Source organism: Drosophila melanogaster, chromosome 2L, assembly GCF_000001215.4.
Source record: "Drosophila melanogaster chromosome 2L".
NCBI lineage: Eukaryota > Metazoa > Arthropoda > Insecta > Diptera > Drosophilidae > Drosophila > Drosophila melanogaster.
In genome coordinates, this window is record NT_033779.5 from 21,142,860 (window position 1) to 21,158,644 (window position 15,785).

General features: G+C 41.2%; 5 protein-coding genes and 1 non-coding gene across 11 annotated transcripts, besides 2 other annotated features; 3 read left to right on the forward strand and 3 right to left on the reverse strand.

Moving 5' to 3' along the window:
- Positions 1 to 369: 369 nt before the first annotated feature.
- On the forward strand, positions 370 to 2,287 carry pths (porthos). Its single transcript, NM_136246.3, has 3 exons — positions 370 to 644; positions 705 to 963; positions 1,153 to 2,287. Exons 1-3 carry the CDS (start codon positions 447 to 449, stop codon positions 2,217 to 2,219), a joined length of 1,524 nt encoding a protein of 507 aa, NP_610090.1. The 5' UTR covers positions 370 to 446; the 3' UTR covers positions 2,220 to 2,287.
- On the forward strand, positions 995 to 1,082 carry snoRNA:Me18S-A469. The gene has a single exon (NR_003784.1). It is a non-coding gene; the product is annotated as a snoRNA:Me18S-A469 (small nucleolar RNA).
- Positions 2,278 to 5,687, reverse strand: del (deadlock). 3 transcript variants are annotated; one of them, NM_001273737.1, is made up of 3 exons: positions 5,342 to 5,687; positions 4,081 to 5,277; positions 2,278 to 4,026 (listed from the first exon to the last, which is right to left on the reverse strand). In NM_001273737.1, the coding sequence occupies exons 1-3, from the start codon at positions 5,501 to 5,503 to the stop codon at positions 2,440 to 2,442; spliced, it is 2,946 nt and encodes a 981-aa protein (NP_001260666.1). In that variant the 5' UTR covers positions 5,504 to 5,687; the 3' UTR covers positions 2,278 to 2,439. The 3 variants fall into 3 exon arrangements, with proteins under 3 accessions (NP_001260666.1, NP_001260665.1, NP_610091.2); NM_001273736.1 differs by having other exon boundaries at positions 4,090 to 5,277; positions 5,342 to 5,558; NM_136247.3 differs by having other exon boundaries at positions 5,342 to 5,558.
- A 716-nt stretch (positions 5,688 to 6,403) lies between these two features.
- Positions 6,404 to 7,563: a mobile genetic element.
- A 519-nt stretch (positions 7,564 to 8,082) lies between these two features.
- Positions 8,083 to 8,545: a mobile genetic element.
- Positions 8,546 to 11,433: 2,888 nt separating this feature from the next.
- On the reverse strand, positions 11,434 to 13,890 carry E2f2 (E2F transcription factor 2). 2 transcript variants are annotated; one of them, NM_001299186.1, is made up of 5 exons: positions 12,885 to 13,890; positions 12,713 to 12,822; positions 12,248 to 12,506; positions 11,787 to 12,126; positions 11,434 to 11,720 (listed from the first exon to the last, which is right to left on the reverse strand). In NM_001299186.1, the coding sequence occupies exons 1-5, from the start codon at positions 13,182 to 13,184 to the stop codon at positions 11,617 to 11,619; spliced, it is 1,113 nt and encodes a 370-aa protein (NP_001286115.1). In that variant the 5' UTR covers positions 13,185 to 13,890; the 3' UTR covers positions 11,434 to 11,616. The 2 variants fall into 2 exon arrangements, with proteins under 2 accessions (NP_001286115.1, NP_477355.1); NM_058007.5 differs by having other exon boundaries at positions 12,885 to 13,373.
- Mpp6 (M-phase phosphoprotein 6) lies at positions 13,429 to 14,826 on the forward strand. 2 transcript variants are annotated; one of them, NM_078885.3, is made up of 2 exons: positions 13,429 to 13,469; positions 13,533 to 14,826. In NM_078885.3, the coding sequence occupies exon 2, from the start codon at positions 14,112 to 14,114 to the stop codon at positions 14,598 to 14,600; it is 489 nt and encodes a 162-aa protein (NP_523609.3). In that variant the 5' UTR covers positions 13,429 to 13,469; positions 13,533 to 14,111; the 3' UTR covers positions 14,601 to 14,826. The 2 variants fall into 2 exon arrangements, with proteins under 2 accessions (NP_523609.3, NP_001286116.1); NM_001299187.1 differs by lacking the exon at positions 13,429 to 13,469 and having other exon boundaries at positions 13,986 to 14,665.
- On the reverse strand, positions 14,574 to 15,752 carry Coq3 (Coenzyme Q3). Of its 2 annotated transcripts, NM_001169558.2 has the most exons (4): positions 15,676 to 15,752; positions 15,445 to 15,621; positions 14,852 to 15,384; positions 14,585 to 14,788 (listed from the first exon to the last, which is right to left on the reverse strand). In NM_001169558.2, the coding sequence occupies exons 1-4, from the start codon at positions 15,702 to 15,704 to the stop codon at positions 14,658 to 14,660; spliced, it is 870 nt and encodes a 289-aa protein (NP_001163029.1). In that variant the 5' UTR covers positions 15,705 to 15,752; the 3' UTR covers positions 14,585 to 14,657. The 2 variants fall into 2 exon arrangements, with proteins under 2 accessions (NP_610092.2, NP_001163029.1); NM_136248.4 differs by having other exon boundaries at positions 14,574 to 15,384.
- Between the last annotated feature and the right edge of the window lie 33 nt (positions 15,753 to 15,785).

Below are 15,785 nucleotides of genomic sequence, written 5' to 3' on the forward strand. Positions count from 1 at the left end.
ACCCTCTAATTGGCGTTTCATTAATTTAAAATTGCGCGATGGAAAAAGATGTATACCAAATTTGTATTCACCATCTATTTTCAAACATTGTTATATTAACTGAAATGACAAAATCACAATATTAAACAATTTTCTAACAAATTACGATTTTATACAAATGTGAATATATTTCCGAAACAAACTATTTGCACTATAACTAAGTCCTGTAATTAAGATCATGGTTCAGTATGAATGAGTTACAAATTTTATTAAGTGTGCATGTGATATATCGCACATTAGCTATCGAAAGTTATCATGAATCTGCACTGTTTTAAAGACGCAACTATATCGATAATATCGCAAATAGTTCTATTTCTATTTTACCGCCTCTAATTCTTTTATTTCGACCACGTGCTGCTATTGGTAATGTCCGTACCGTGAAATTTTTCTGAAACTCATGTAACAAAATGTCGGAAACTTCAGAGGACGAACAGACGCAGCTACAAACGAGTGACGAAGAGGAGGATCTAGGTAGCGAGGAGGAGCAGGAAGATGAAGATAACAATCATAAGGAAGGGGACAGCGAGGCGGCACTAAGTGGTGAAGATGATAAAGGCTCCGAGGACGACGCAGCCGAGGAACAGAAGCTAACCTGGAAAGATCTCGTATGAGCCCCACTATTAATTTAAATTAAAATTTAATCGAATGGCCATATTTCTTCAAAGGGTCTCAATGAGGCTTTGTGTCAAGCATGTGACGAATTGAAGTGGAAGGCGCCTTCGAAGATCCAACGTGAGGCCATTCCGGTCGCCTTACAGGGCAAGGATGTAATTGGCCTAGCGGAGACCGGTTCCGGCAAGACGGGCGCCTTCGCTCTGCCAATTTTACACGCCCTTCTCGAGAATCCGCAGCGGTATTTTGCCCTCGTGCTAACCCCCACGAGGGAACTGGCATTTCAAATTGGCGAGCAGTTTGAAGCCCTTGGTGAGTTTTCGCATAGTTTATGTGCTTTTAATTCGCAGTGATGTTAAACCTGTTTTGATTTTGTGTATCAACGAAAATATGAAATTATAATTTTCTTATTCGTCACTACCTCTGAGTAAAAAAACCTTCCCATTTATCGTATTCTTGAATTTCCTTCTGCCAAACTTATGCTAGCTCTGTTTTTTTCAGGTAGCGGGATTGGCATAAAGTGTTGCGTGGTAGTCGGCGGCATGGACATGGTAGCCCAGGGTCTTCAACTGGCCAAGAAGCCGCATATTATAATTGCCACACCGGGTCGCTTGGTTGATCATCTAGAAAACATGAAAGGTTTTAACCTTAAGGCTATTAAATACTTGGTCATGGACGAGGCGGATCGCATTCTTAACATGGATTTTGAGGTGGAGCTGGACAAGATTCTGAAGGTATTGCCGCGTGAACGACGAACCTTTCTGTTCAGTGCGACCATGACCAAGAAAGTAAAGAAACTGCAGCGTGCCTCCCTTAAGGATCCCGTAAAGGTAGAGGTGTCTAACAAGTATCAGACGGTTGAGCAGCTGCAGCAATCATATTTGTTTATCCCTGTCAAATACAAGGATGTGTATTTGGTTCATATCCTTAATGAGCTGGCAGGCAACAGTTTCATGATATTTTGCAGCACCTGCAACAACACGGTTAAGACAGCGTTAATGCTTCGTGCGTTGGGATTGGCTGCTATTCCGCTGCACGGTCAAATGTCGCAAAACAAGCGACTAGCTGCTTTAAACAAATTCAAGGCCAAAAACCGGTCAATACTCATTTCGACGGACGTGGCGTCCCGCGGCTTGGACATTCCTCATGTGGATGTCGTCGTTAATTTCGACATACCAACGCACAGCAAAGACTACATTCACCGCGTGGGAAGAACAGCAAGAGCAGGTCGCTCCGGCAAAGCCATAACCCTCGTGAGCCAGTACGACATTGAGTTGTATCAGCGCATCGAACATCTACTGGGGAAGCAACTGACACTGTATAAGTGCGAGGAGGATGAGGTGATGGCCCTTCAAGAACGAGTAGCCGAAGCACAGCGCACTGCAAAACTGGAGCTGAAGGATCTGGAAGATACAAGGGGTGGTCACAAGAGGGGCGGGGACACCCACGATGATTCGGAGAACTTCACGGGCGCACGCAAACGCATGAAACCGATGGGCGGCACTGGCGGTGGTGGAAGAAAGAGCTTTGGCAAAAAGAATTGGAGCAAGGGCAAGCAGAAGAGATAGGTCAGATCAGTCTCGATTTTTATTAGTGCTACTCTAAGAATAATGTAATAAAAGTTTTAAATAGAAAGTATAACGCAAATTTTACTTTATTGATATTTGTAATAATCAAATAGGAACAATAATTTGATAACTTAATTTATTCAATTATGTGCATCAATAATGAAGAGATTATGATATATGTCAAGTATATGTTAGATACTTTTCATTCATTTTCATTTGCTTAATCAAAATTATGTATATTGATCGCATATTCATTGGAATAATGAAAGCTAGGGTTTGGCAAATATCCAAAATTAGGAACTGTGGTGTGTGGAGGCTGAATAGCAGCAGGTGGTGCAAGAAACGAGGCCGCTCCTGGCGGCCCCTGGCTTGCGCTCGCACTTTCATTATGCATGTAGCTGTAGCTTTTCGATGCGTTGCTTAAAATCGACATAATAGTTTCGTTGGTACGAATAGAATTTGGATGGAGGGTGATCAACTTAAGGGCGTTTGCAAATTTATCTGAGCAGTCTACGGAGGATTTAAGTATGGTAATCAAGTTCTTATGGGGTATCTCAAAGTTATAATCCTTGTCCAGCTGAGTTAGCTTATCGCAATAATCCTCCCAGTTGGCGTTGGACAGAATATTTAGAGTCGTTAGCATCAGATCCCGATATTTGTGAGCTTTGCATGGCAACCACACATGCTCCATTATCCTTTTCACTGCCTCTTTCTGCATACCGCACTTACTGAGAGCTTCATAGACGTGTGCCAGTAGGGGAGCTGAAATGCTTTTGTACAAGCGGCAGTCGACCAGCATGATTAGCAGATACTGCCAGAGATTGCGAAATTTGAAGATATCCACGAACGAGGTGTAGTAGGTCTGAAACAGGAAAAAGCTTCGTATCGTTTGTCGGTATAGGCTCAGCAAAGTGTCCTCGTCCATCCTCATCAGTCGTTTCTGTACTTCACCCAAACTGTTCATCGTATGATCACAATTAATAGAGATGCATTTGTTGTCTACACTTTGCATGCACCTTATCCCAAACACATCTTTGATCCAATTAACACCATCTTGGTTGGAGGTGGAAAAGTATACTTGTGGTATAACCTGTTGGCTGTTGGCGCTGACCAGAGTAGCTGCCGATTCTGGTGCTACACGATATAGTGGAGCAAATACTGGGAATGTTTCTTTGGCCCGTCGGGCAGCAGTTGCTTCGTCCCGTTGGTTACGATTGGATTCAGCTAAGGGTTGATGCACTAGTGAAGGCGGCGCAGGCTTTGCCAACACCTTATTCTTTTCCAACTCTTCATTCTCGTAGATGGAACGCATCACGGAGGGCTGTGTCTTCAGATTTTTAGCATTAAGTTTAGGAATTTGAAACGATTTTATGCTTTGCATTTTTTGTGCGTTTTCTTTTTCGATTGGCTTAAGTGTTTCTGTGGAAGGCTCGGGTTTGGGTAACTGCTCTGCAGTTTTCGCTTCCTTCCTCGGTTCGTCCTCAGGCACATTCTCATCGTCGAGTCCATTCCAGGAGGCAGCCACCGAGAGCACATCATCATCGTCGTACTCATAGTCCAACTTTTCATTTTCTCCCATAAAGATGTCCATTAAATCGAATTTGTGTACCTCCACTGTCGATGGTCTTGTCATATTCTCTAAGAACTTGCTGGTATGGACCAGCTGGGTATCGATCTCGACGCTGGCTTCCTTGCCGTCCACGGGACTAGGTAATTCTATGGCGAAACCCAGTGGCTGACCCACTTGCATTTTGTTTGGGGAATAGTCTTGTGATCTCTGGGCTGGCATCAACGTTTTGGCGCTTATCTGCGGTAACAAAAGGAAGTTATTAGGTGACGTTAAAACCATAATGCTGCTTACTAATTTTACGCTATTGTTCCTTATATTGTTTGGCGACAAGCTACTTTGGACTTGAGATGTCTGCTGTCCAGATGCTTCTGAGATGGTTTTGGCCTGCTCACTTATCATTTCGTGAGTTGATTGCTTGTCCTGAGTCTTTAAACCTGTTTGCAATTGAGGTAACGTTTTTTTTCCCTGAGGAGGGGCTCTAACTCGTGGTTTCTGCTGTTTGGCAGATTTTTTAACTGATTTTCGAAGGGGCTCTGCTACTTGCTTGCCTAGATCGGTTAAATTAGTTAATATTGATGGCTCCCATGTGAGCTGCTCTTTCTTATTTTGTGCGGGACGTTCTCCTTTTAGCTTTACTTTCTCAGGAGCAGGACTACAATCTTCATTGCGAGAAAGGAAAAGGGTATTCAGTTTATTGCTTTTCATCTTTTGCGACAATTCTGAAAGCGGCAGTTGGTCATCAGAGTCGTCGCTTGATTCCGTGTACTCGTTATTGAGCAGAAATGGCGGTGGAGTCTGGGGCTGCTGTTTATTCTTAGGCTTGTCCATTATTTTATTATGTACTTTCTCGGTTTTTTTCTTTAAGCATTGTAAACTATATCTGGGAACACGCTTGATTATTTTGCCTGGAGAAGCTTTGTAATCTTGCGTCTGACCAACAGAATGTCCACGTTGCGTTATTTTAGACGCACTGTTGGGACTTAATATAAGAACATTTGGAAGAGCACATGAATTTTTCGTCAAGTTTGGAGCATTGGTCTCTCTGGTCTTGAAAATATTTTTGTTGGGAGCACAAGCACGTGGTTCTCGGTTTTTGCGCGAATCATCAGTTGGTGCACATGTATCTGGCCGCTTCTTCGTACTTGAGAGTTTATCTCTGCGCTTGGAAATTTGAGCTTTGGAGAAAATGGAAGTCGTATGATTATTACTCCGCTTCCAGATTTTAGCATATTTGGAGTTACCAGGATTTTTATACTTAGAATTTTTATTCGAAACACTTGGAGATCTTTCTCCATTACCAGGATCACAACCTGTTGAACCTGTTGAATGTGACTTGCTGGGACTCGGATGTTCACGCGGCGCGGTGGAATTGATGGGTTCCAGGAAAACAGGGGACTCTGGAAGTGTGGACCCCGGTCCATGCGGGTTTTCTTGCAGGGCTTTCCTCGGTCTGACCAAGAGCTCCTTTCTCAGCGGTATGCTCGGATCCTGTTAGTTGATAAGAACAAATATTAAACGAGTAGTTCTCGGATAAAATTTTCAGAATTCTTACGCAGCTGGTTTGGATACAGTAGGGCTTTCTCCAACTTTCGAGGAACCCCTTGAAAAAAGTATTCCATTCCTGCTCTGTCTTGGAACTCGTCCCCAACGTGGTCAGAATATGCTGCCAGCAGGACAGTTTTTGGCTCATCCTTATTTTGTCCAACTTTTCCATGATCACGCCATGTGTGCTTGCGCATTAACTTTAACAGTTCATACCAGTGTGACCGTGAGGTCGGGTAAGCGGTAGTTAAATACCAGAAGGTCCTATCAAAAGGCTTTTTGCCATTATGTAAACAAACTTAACTGTGTTGCCCATCTCCTAATTTATTTACAATTTTTAAAACCAAATATTGTGAATACACAATTTGTATCCTTGAGTTATTCTGACATCACTCACATGTGTCCGTACACATCCATAAAAGTTACGGTTTTTTTTCGTTGAGATTATCTGTAAAGGAATATTTCTTGAAAAAGTAAAGCAAAAAATCTACCACATCCACGAGTTGGATTTAAAACAAAAAGAGAAGGTTTTGTTCTTCAAACTATTGGAAGCGTTTGGTCAGTTCCCAAGAAGCGAAAGTTTCCCAGAATTGGAGCTTAGGGCTCTCAAGCGACAAACCTAAAACCAAAGCCTTTGCCTAATCGCTTAGAGGCGTTAGCCTTAAGGAATTGCCGTTAATGGGTAATTCACTCAAGTTCGGTAAGTACTGCAATTGGCTTTAAAGCAACATAGAAGAGAAAGCGCACCAAAATCAAGCATCATCATAAGTGAGTAAAGGATAAAGGTTAATTAAATGAAAAAGCTCACAAAAAGTAGCTTCAATCTCGTGGAACCGAGAACCGGCCAAAATTTGGGGTACAACAAAAAAGAATAGGCAAATAAGGGGAAACTAATAAAGCTCGAATAGCGGAAGAAAATAGAAATCGATGACAAAGTCTTGTAATTCGCAAGCGCGCCAATTCCTTGTGAAATGTGAGCAATGTTGAATATCGATTAAGTTGAATATCGAATTGCCAACGATCTGGCAACATTGTACTCTTGTTTCATATCATATCGCATCATATTCTTATCTACAGCTGTGTTCATAAAAATAGCAGTGCTTGGGACCTGCGAGTTTAAGATAAAAAAATCATATGATTTTAAGTTTTAATGTGTAATCTTTTTTTATAATATCATTTGGTATTTATTTTCAAACAATTCAACAAATGATTCACTTTTATTTCTTCAATAGTTTCGAAATTATAGATTAAAACAACATAATGGGCTGAAATAATATAGTTGTTCTTTTTAATATGTTAATTAGGGTTTAATACTTGGTTGGATTGCTTTTGTTAGCCGGCATAGCCTTACACCCACGCGGCATGGAGTCCACAAGGTAACGTCCTGGCAACGTTTGGGGGGAATTTTTGCCATGCATCCTGCACAACTTGCCAAAGCTGCACCTTAGACGTCGGGCATTTCTTCGGCACATATTGTTTAATGTCCCCCCACAGGGTTTTAATCGGGTTTAAATCGGAAAATGGTGCTGGCCACGGCATTGCATGTATTCTATTTTGGGTGAACCTATTCTTAGCCGATTTACTTCTGCGTTTCGGATCATTATCCTGTTGGAATGTCCATTTTTTTGTTAAGGGCAAGCAGAGTACGACAGTAAGACATCACTAAGTATATTTACATATGCGTTTTGGTCTATAATACCATAAATCATATCATTGTAAAAAAAACAAGCCCATATCAGGATTTTAGGTCCACCGTGATTGAAATTCCTCAGTGGGTGTTTTGGGTGGTACTCCGTGTTTGGAGGTCGTCAGATATACTGTAGTGAACCAGTTCCACCAAATAGCACTATTTTTGACCCATCAGTCCAAAGGTTATTACGCCATTTGGAGACTGGCAAGTTTAGGTAGGTTTTAGCGAAGCTTAACCTTGCCTTAACATACCTTGGGCTAAGTAGGGGAACCTTTCGTGGACTCCTCGCACTGAAATTTTAATTCAGTAGTCGTCTCCGAATAGTATCGTCGCTAATTCCCAAGTTCAGCACAGACTTTATGTCCCTAGAGGATGCAAAAGGTTAGACATTGCTGTAAGAAATAATGCGTCAATCCTCTATATTTGTGGTTTTACGTATGGTACCACAGTTTTCGGGCTTCCATTCATATTTAATGGCATTGGATACCATTTTGGCATTTTGACATTCAAGGATTTTTTGAATGTCCTTATATGTTTTTCCTAACTTAACATTCTTTTTTCCTGGGAGCAGTGTTGTTCTCTACCCACTAAAATATATTTTTTTTACATTTATTTTTTTATTTTGTTAATTTATTTTAATATTTTGTTAATTTATTATCCTCTTAAATATACGATTAAATTAACCAAACTCAGGCCCAGAATTGTGAAAAAGACTAGGAAACGTTTGGACAAGAATTCGTAATGAGCATTTCAATTAAATTAAATAAATGATGACGGAAATTATGACATGTGGAGTTTGTCTACGCGGAGCTTATTAATTATATCGGATTTGTGGAATGTCGTATGTGAAAAACAAATCAAACCCGAGAAAGCAACGCAGGCAGTAAAATGGGAAACAATTGATCAAAAGGCTTTAGGTTGTTTAATATTGAATGTTAAGCCCACTCAGTTGATGCACATAAAGTCGTGCTCAGCATCGGCAGAAGCAAAGACTCTAGAATAGTAGTATAAAATACATATTTATAAAATAAATTAAAATATGAAAAATGTTTATTGCAAAAGTTATATATTGAGGCACGAAGTTAGGACACAAGGACTCAACAATCATTGCCTTATTAATTTTTCACACGTCGCAAGCTGAATGCTCTAATGATATTTATTCTAATATAGTCATTTTTGAAATTTATTTTGTGATATTATGATTCGGCTATTTCTATTTCTAAGCAATATTTAAATAATAATAACGTTAAGGCAATGCAAAACAAGAACTTTTTGCATGGTGGAAATTTATCAAAAATAATATAGATTATTTATTGTCTATGAACTTGAGCATACGTGTGCACACATACAGTTGTCTGCTATCACTGTATGCGTAGAAAAGAGCTGTTCGTTGTAGCGCTCTCCGCTCTCTCGCTCTCGAACAAAAATTCGAGAGAGCCTGGAGCCACCTCTAGAGCCACGGCGAAAAAATCGTGTGCCAAAAAATCGTATGGCGTTACGCATCTTGTTATTCTAGTGTCTTCGGCAGAAGCATGGAAAAAATTGCGCAGAATTTAAAAAAACTCAGTTGTTATGGTCTAGTTTGCCTGATTCTTGGGAAAATTTTGTAGCCACAATAAGAAGAAAAGAAGAGAAACTAGAAAAACAGAAGCTGTTTGTACACACATACAAAGCAGAACAAAAGTAAGCAGAAAGACAATCTCCAAAAAATTAATTTAAATGGAAATTCTACATACAACTGCCAAAAAACGGAGCATCGCGAGAGTGAAATAAAAAGAACAAAGAAAAAGGGAACGAACAAATTTTTTAATGCATATCAGTGTGGCTAAACACAGAAAAAATATAAGGTGCCTGGGCAGTGGCGCTACTTCACATTTGTACATATATGTTGTAACAAAACTAAATTTTTACATATTATTGGAAATAAAACTACGGTCATGTTACCAGCAGATAAATTTATTGAGTCGCCTGGTATAGGAACTGTGATTTTGCAAACTGAAAATCGGTAAATAACAATGAGAGACGTTCTGTCCCCTCGTTCGGCAAATAACAAAAGAAACAAGATCAAACTTCCACACCTTTGTAGAAGAAATCTCTAAGGGCCGTCCATCTGGAATAGCATCAAAAAATTTAAAAAATACAAACAGATTTAACGAACTGGCATCACATGGGCTCCAGTAGGGGATGAACAATTCCTATAAATATTTAAAAGCACTCCATCCACGAAAGCCATATTACCCGACCCAATCAGGGACCCAACTGTATCGTTACTACATACCCATTTGAATGGATGGACTTTCTAACCTATCTACCAACCAGAAGTCCAGACACAGAAAAAGGCAGCGACAATATCTCGTATCGAACGATACAAACACTTTCCTCGACAAAAAATGCGGATCTATTTAATCTGCTTAATATAATACGGTTATCAGGTCAAATCCCAGAAATTTGGAGAGAGATCAAATTTCAGTGGTTTCAAGCTTCATAAGCGTTCTGTTTAAGATAAAAGAGGAGGGGCTAATATAAATTGGATTGGACCACCTCATTTTACCTCATCCACTCTCTGCATAAATGACCTAATAAATAAGGTCACTTAAAGTGAAAGGATTTCATCTAGTTGCAGCGTGCCTCGATCTTCAAAAGGATTTCGAATGCGTAGACATGGGAATTCTTGCGTCTAAATTACAACAATTCCAATTTAACCCTCACCGCATTTATTGGTTGACAGACTTTGTCCGAAAATGAGTTTCAATTAAGCGAAACTACAAAACTAGGCGTAAACAGAGGAGTGTCTCAAGAAAGCTGCTTGAGCCAGACTCTTTTCAATCTATACACAGCAGAAGTACACAACCTGAGTGATGGTAAACTGTTCGAACTGTTCCAATATGCAGACTATTTATAAGGCAATCACTACAAATTGCTCACAGTGGCACTATAATTAACGAAGTGGAAAACTTTAGGAAGAATTATAGCCGCGAATTACTGTCCAAATATTGAACGAGCGGTCTCGTCACCCAACAAAACGGGCGCTATCTTAAGATTGTTAAGTGGCTGCAACTTTGGCGTCAATACCACGAAAAGTTTTCTTCTTCACAAGGCATTTCTAAGGAGTAGGCTAGAATATGCATGCTCCTCATTCAGCAGTTTATCCGAAACAGCTATAAATAAAATAAATGTGCACACCAATCAAAGCTTCAAAAAAGTGCAAGGGCTTACTAAATGGACACTTACCCAAATTATCTACCACATGGAGACAGAAATGTCACCGGAATACAGAATTCGTTTCCAAACGACAAAGGAACTTATTAAAGTATTTGCCCACGCATTACCAGCCAAAGAAATATTATTAGGGAATTACGATCTCAACACTAGCTATTCCAAGTCGTACAACGACTTTAAAGTCATATTAAACCAAATCAAAGGCTGTGATCTGGAACCAAAATTAAGGTAGACATAAACTTCTTTAAAGGAATTGACAAAAATAAAAATGCTATAGACCAAAGTTGCATTTTAAAATTCTATAAGGAAAAGGTCTCCAATCTGGGAAACAGGGGGTTCGAGATAAACTTCACTGATGACTCAGTTTCCGAACATCAATCCAACGCAGCCTTCCTAACTTCTAGCTCAATTGTCGAACTGCTAGCGATAGACAGAGCTCTGGACTATGTTCTCAGGATAGGCATTTCCCTAGTGGCCATCTTAACAGACAGCATGAAGAGCGACATTGCAATCCTATAACCTGTAACATTAAAAAGAAGATAGTTAACAATCCCAATGCTTGACACACATTGAAATCCATCACATGCCTAGTCAGTCCGGTATTCCAGAAAATGATCTCGTGTACCTGGCCGCCAAAAATGCATCGAAGCAAGGAATTTTCACCGAAGTAAGTTGGACCATTAAAGATGTCTCGGTTTAAATCATTCAAAAAGACTGGGAAAGGGAAAACGCAGATTTTGCTGCAAACAAACAGCGGGACTACTGCACACTTTTCCCAGACACATTGAAAAAACCGTGGTTAAAAATCCCAAATGTAAACTTAAATCTACAGAGATCAAAAGAATCAACAGACTTCTCAGCGATAACGGATTCGACAATTATACTTTGAATAAAGTACATGTTACAATAACATAAGGGGACCAAGTAACGTTTTCGATAACGTATCCCACATCTTAATCAGCTGTTCCAAGTACAACACTTTCCAGCCCTGGAAAAATACCAAGACATCAACCATCTCTCTAAAAACGTAAACATAAACGCTTAACAAGGCATCATAGATTTTCTAGACCAAATTAAAACAAACCTATAAATCTTTCCAACCTTCCTTGGCACTTTCCACATACACGACCAAATAATTCCACGACATTTACGGAAGTTACCTAAAACAAAAAAATACACAACCTACAATGTGTGCATTTACGAATTTATTGGTTTTGCTGTTATTTGCGAAATTACAAGGTATTACACTAATTAAAAATTTCTAGACGATATAGAGAAATCCAAAGTCAAAATTGTACTAATCATAAATATTTGCACAATGCACGCGGCCAGTTGCAGTGTAGCTATAGTCCTAAGGTGTACATCCCCTTCCACAGTTAGGAGCACTGAACATCAAACAGCTCGCAAATACCTTCGTCGCTTTTTAACGCAAAGTTGAAGTCTTCCTGCGGAGGATTCAGCTGCAGCAGCGGCGGGTTTTCTGCAACATCGGACAGCATCAAGTTAAACAGGGGGTCTTTTAAATTGGCAAGATAAGAAGACAAACCTAGATTCGGATCATCGGGATAAAATCGCCGCAGCGAATGACCGGACAGATAATTTTGGAAGATTATCTTGGCCGTCAGCTCGTTCTCCAAAAGTTTCATCTCATCTTTCATCCCGGGATTGCACGAGTAACCGTGCTCGTCGGTGATCACGTTCCCCGCGCATGCTGGAGCGTTACCATCCTCGCTGGAGTGCGACGACGTCGAGGGTGAGGGCGTGTCCAGACGGTGATAGTCAAAGAACCCATCCACATCGTGCGGATTTGTAGTACTCTTTCCTTGGTTCGTCACCAGGCGAATGTCAATTGCGCTGCCATTGTCCAGCGACACGGCCAGCTCGTACTACAAAAACAATGTTTCGTTTGAATCCCATATTATACGATAAATTTAGATATTTCTTCGTTGAAAGAAATGGGAAACCTCGAAAGCTAGTTTAAAGAGCTCCGACTGGTAAGATACCTACATGATTACGCTTGATATCTACTTCCTCGTCATAATTAGGTATTGTGAATACGGAATCATCTCCAAAGATGTCCAGCAGATCATCACGTGTCACATATGCATACGACCTATTCGAGGGATCCTGCATAACGTAGCGCAGATTGCGCTGTGCATACTCCAGTTGCCTGTCTAGGTCATCCTCCAACATTTTCAAATGATTAGTCCGGCTACGTGCCAGGTCGTAGTTCTCTTGGTCCTTGGCATTGTTAAAGCCCCCTCCGCTGGAAAATGCACATTATCAATAATTTATCAAGAAATATTTATGTGGAATCATACTTTGAAGATGATCAAAGTAAATTCCACCTGTTTGTACTGTATTAAGTATTAAGTGCTAAAGGGCGACTTCCACCCCATTTTGTTTAATTTTGTTGTCACTAACATTTTTAGTTCTAACTAAAATGTTTCATAAAATGTAAGGGGCTCTTACCGCCAGCGCACTAGGGAGCAGTGTCTGCCCTTATCAATTAGTCCAATGCCCTCTAAAACATTGGTAATATCGTATATTCGGCGCTTCTGTACGTCCAAGATTTTGGTTGCCTGCAGAGGGGAAATTTGGACGATGTTAAGGTAGAGTACTTAATGCTTGGCCGTGTTAGTACCGCTTTCAGGTCGATGGATCCTTCGTTGGCCTTCACGAGATCCACAAACTTCTGTGTGAGCAGGACCAGTGAGCCCACGGAGCGCTGTTGTCCAGGCTGCGATTGCGATTGTGAATTCGACGGAGACTTGATTGGCGTTGGAGGATCCGGTGATGTGTCCATGCTAACGGGTGTAGACTCGTAGCTCTGCGACCGGACCGAAGTCTCAGCCGAATCCACCTTCATCATCATAGCCGAGGAGGTGGTGCCCGCTGCGGAGCTGTCTCTTTTAACAATACTCGCGGTTTTGCGCTTGTACATGGTCCGCAATCGACTCGATGACTATACTCCTGTCCTTGTAACTCTTTGCGTGGCTGCACTCAATATGCAGCGATCAAGAAGCCGGAATTAATTGCACTTTGGAGCGAAAATTAAACGAAAATACGAATGTTGGCGCTAGGTTTGCTTTCCGCCATTTATGTCATTTTTTTCATTCTCCCTCTATTCTTCGTGCGCACTGCGCAGTGTGGCAAAGCGACGCTGCCACGACGATAGTAAATCGATTAATCGATGCTTGCGCACATTTCAACACTATATTTTAAACAGGTAAACATTTTTAATATTTTGATCTTTAATTTCAATTAATTTTCATTTAAATTCTGTATTTAGTTTAGTCTGCAGTCCAACACACAGATCATCCAATGTTTTCTACTTGGTCTTCAAATGTATCATCACGAATAAATAATAATTATTTTAGTACTCCATAATATTTAGCCATTCGTTAAGGTTTATTGTCCGATAATATTGGCGACAACTTTTAAATGAAATTGGGTCTTTTTTAGGTTTCAAATTAAAAGCATTAACCCTTTGAAGGCGCCTGTGCTAGTCTTGATCGTTTACAGAGCATGTATAGCACAGCTGGAAGTTTTCTTAAGAGTGCCCATGAAGATGGAGTTGAGCTTGTTTGTCAGTAGGGTGAATTTAAAATTTTAAAAAGATCAACTTGATAACGAAGGATTGTTTTAACTTTCAACAGTAATTTAAATATTTACTTTAAACATCGCATAAACACGAGGGCGCGCCACGTTTTCTAGCTAGGCTGAACGATGATTTGCAGCACTGGCTTTCCCCATTTGTTGTGCTCGGTCATTCTGCTTTTGAAAAAAATTAAATGTGCCTGATGGTTTCGCCCTAGTTTTTAAACTCAAAGGACTTCTACTATATTAGATTCAAAAATAAATAAGGAAAATGCCATCCAAATCAAAGCCGAGACTTTCGCGTGGTGTCCTGGACATGAAGTTCATGCAGCGCACAAAAGTTAAAGTGGAAAAGGAGGCAGACGATGAGCAGAGCAGGGCACTGTACTCCAACGAGATCAACCAGAAGATGCTCAATTCCACCTCGAATTTTGTGGTGGAGTCCAGCTACTCGATATGCGCCGGCCTGATAGACGGACGCCTCAGTTTCCGCGGCATGAATCCGGAGCTAGAACTTCTCATGGAGCAGGATCTGGCGGAAAAGCAGGGCCGCACAAGGCCGGAGCAGCCCAAGGAGGTATCCGACCAAGACATGGTAAAGGCTTATTATGCCAACAAGGCGCCCACGGTCTCCGGCAGCATGAGCAAGAAGTTTAACACCAAAAAGGACTTTAAAAGGAAGCAAATCGGCGGAGATAGTGATAGTCCGCATGCCATGAAGAAGCAGTACTTTAAGAAACCACGCTCGGGTGACGAATAGTTTACTACTTAGTTGTTACACTCGTGACTTAGCTTTTAGTTAAATAAATATACGAATTCAATTGTACTCGCGCTGTGCTTGTTTCACCGCCTGCAAGGCGTAGCACATCTGGTTGTTGTTGATCCATCGCCAGGTGTTGCTCCAAAAGTCGTAGGTGCTTCCATTTACCAACACCGTCTGACAGTTCACTGCAGATGAACGAGAGAATAAAGAATAGCCTAATCTGAATATAAAGCCTGAGATAAACTTACTCGTATCCAAGATGCGCTGAACGTCCAAGGGCGAAATCATTTTGTCCCAGTGGTGCGTTCCCCTGGGCACCAGATTGAGAACATACTCGCTGAGTAACACGCCACCGAACCAACTGGGTATGGTTTTGTTCAAAGTGGTGATAAAGATGGATCCTCCAGGCTTTAGGCTGCGTACACTGGCCTCCAGCAGGGACACTTTATCTTTGACGTGCTCCAGAACTTCAGACACTATCACCGCATCATAGCATTCGCAATTGGCCTTGGCATGCTGATCCACCGGCTCAATTTTGTACACCACATTGCTGGCCAACTCCGGACTGGAGCATTTGAGATGCTCGCGAGCAGCTTCTATTAACTTCTCGCCAAGATCTATGCCAGCCACCTGGGCACCCAGGCGCGCCAAGTGTTCCGTAAGCAATCCTCCGCCACATCCGACCTCCAGAATATTTTGACCCAACAACACTTTGGTGGTATTTACGTAACCTGGCTTCACAGTGCCACGCGAAACGATGCCATCTCTGATAAAGGGAACCCTGAAAGGTGGAAAGGAACTTAGCTATAAACCTTTGGAACATCAAATCTGTATAGCTTACCTAATCTCATTCAGGGCATGTAGAGCACCCATGGTTCCATTTTGATTCCACCACTCCGAGGCGTGATTCTCATGGTGCCGCACTTCCTTTTGGGTGCCGGCATCCAACGACTTCGCTGTGCTGCTGCTTCTAGTCGAATTTCGCCCGATAGAACAGGATAGCAAATGTCTCAGTTTGCTGGAATGCAAAACTGTAATGTAATCTACTTTTGCAGTCTATTTTTTGACTTACCCGCTTACTAACAAGGCATTTCGCATCATTTTTGCGAGAAAAACAAACGTTGATAAACAAAAACAGCTGACTTTGTTTTGCTGCCCGGCGAAAGCATGGGCGTAGCCAGG